Here is a 1,242-nt window from a genome sequence, read left to right as displayed (position 1 = left end):
GCAGTAGATGCTAGCATGAGTTGAGGGTGGAGGTTAGAGGGGTTACAGGTGAGGCACAGCTGAGGATGTTCATGGAGGAGAGAAAAGGATTGAACATAGGGAATCTCCACCCACCTTTTTGAACGCTCACAAAAGTTATATAAATCCCTGATAATATCAGGATTGAGGGATCCCTGGGGGGGCCACTGATTTTGATTGTCTAAGGGATATGTGGGCCAGTCCTGTGTGCAGAGGTGAATTAGACACTTGAGCTTAATATCAGGAGAGAGAGAGAGGGTAGAGATTGTTTAAAAGGCATTTGAGAGGAGAATCGGCCGGCAGAGAGGATGAGCCCCCCATAGGGAACAGGCAGACCCAATGGGGCATCCCCCGAAGAGTAAGCTGTCCAAGAAGTGTGGCTGTGGCAAAGTCTATCGTCACAGAGGTTTGGCACAGCCAGGGTTCTCCTGGAGAACCGAGGGGTTAAGGCACCTAGCGCTAGGATTTCCCGAATCAGACAGAGAGCACTTGACCGGGCGGCGGGTGGGGAGTATCTTTACTGCCGGTCAAACAGAGTTTTTGACGTGGGACCCCTTAGAATCCGCTGTGGGCCAACAGGCGTGGCCCGACAGTCGTGGGATTCCTTAGGAAGGGGGGAGAAAGCAATAGAGAGAATTTTACTGAAACCGCCGTGGGTTAGCAGCCGTGGGGCCCCTGGAACCCGCTGCAAACCGGCAGCCGCGGGAGTTTTTAAAGTTTGAGAGAGATAAAGGAGAAGAGGAAACCTTTAGGGTCTGCAGTGGTTGTGAGAGCCGAGGCGGGTGTGTTTTCCCTCGCCCGGGGGCCAGAAGGGGGGTTTTTTAAAAATCCGTTCCCTCCGGAGTTCCCCGGAAAGTTCTTTCTCCCTTGTTTGGGGAGGAGGACTTGCCTATTCAACGAGTGCTAGTGTGAATGTGGCTGGGGCATTCAGAAGGGTGGGGAGAGTGTGAGAGAGCAGGATTGGCCACAGGCGCCGAATTGGGATCCCACCCAGGGGGAATAGAGACCTGCACAAGGGCAAGAAAGGTCCGATTCACAGTGGGACATAACACTCGTTAAGGCCAAGAGTTCAATGGGTCGAAGCGGGATGGGAGGGAGGGAAATCTCTGCTCACTTTTTTGAATGCTTATAGGAGTTAAAGAGATGGTTTTAGAGTCCTAGGCAGGAGAAGGAAAAACCAGTAGGGGGTCCACTGTGGCTTTGAAAGCCTAGGCGGGGTGTGGT

General features: G+C 52.9%; 1 protein-coding gene across 1 annotated transcript in view; it reads left to right on the top strand.

Moving 5' to 3' along the window:
* The first annotated feature begins 357 nt into the window (after positions 1-357).
* HECTD4 (HECT domain E3 ubiquitin protein ligase 4) overlaps positions 358-1,242 on the top strand; it is a 90,506-nt gene continuing 89,621 nt past the window's right edge. Inside the window, exon 1 of the mRNA XM_021713119.1 lies at positions 358-585. Coding sequence (XP_021568794.1) covers positions 358-585 — 228 coding nt within the window. The remainder of the gene's footprint in view (positions 586-1,242) is intronic.

Source organism: Carlito syrichta, unplaced genomic scaffold (genome assembly GCF_000164805.1).
Source record: "Carlito syrichta isolate Samal-C Ts95f unplaced genomic scaffold, Tarsius_syrichta-2.0.1 Scaffold304253, whole genome shotgun sequence".
Lineage (NCBI taxonomy): Eukaryota > Metazoa > Chordata > Mammalia > Primates > Tarsiidae > Carlito > Carlito syrichta.
Note: the sequence above shows the minus strand (reverse complement) of the source record. Positions and strands in the feature narration are given on the sequence as shown.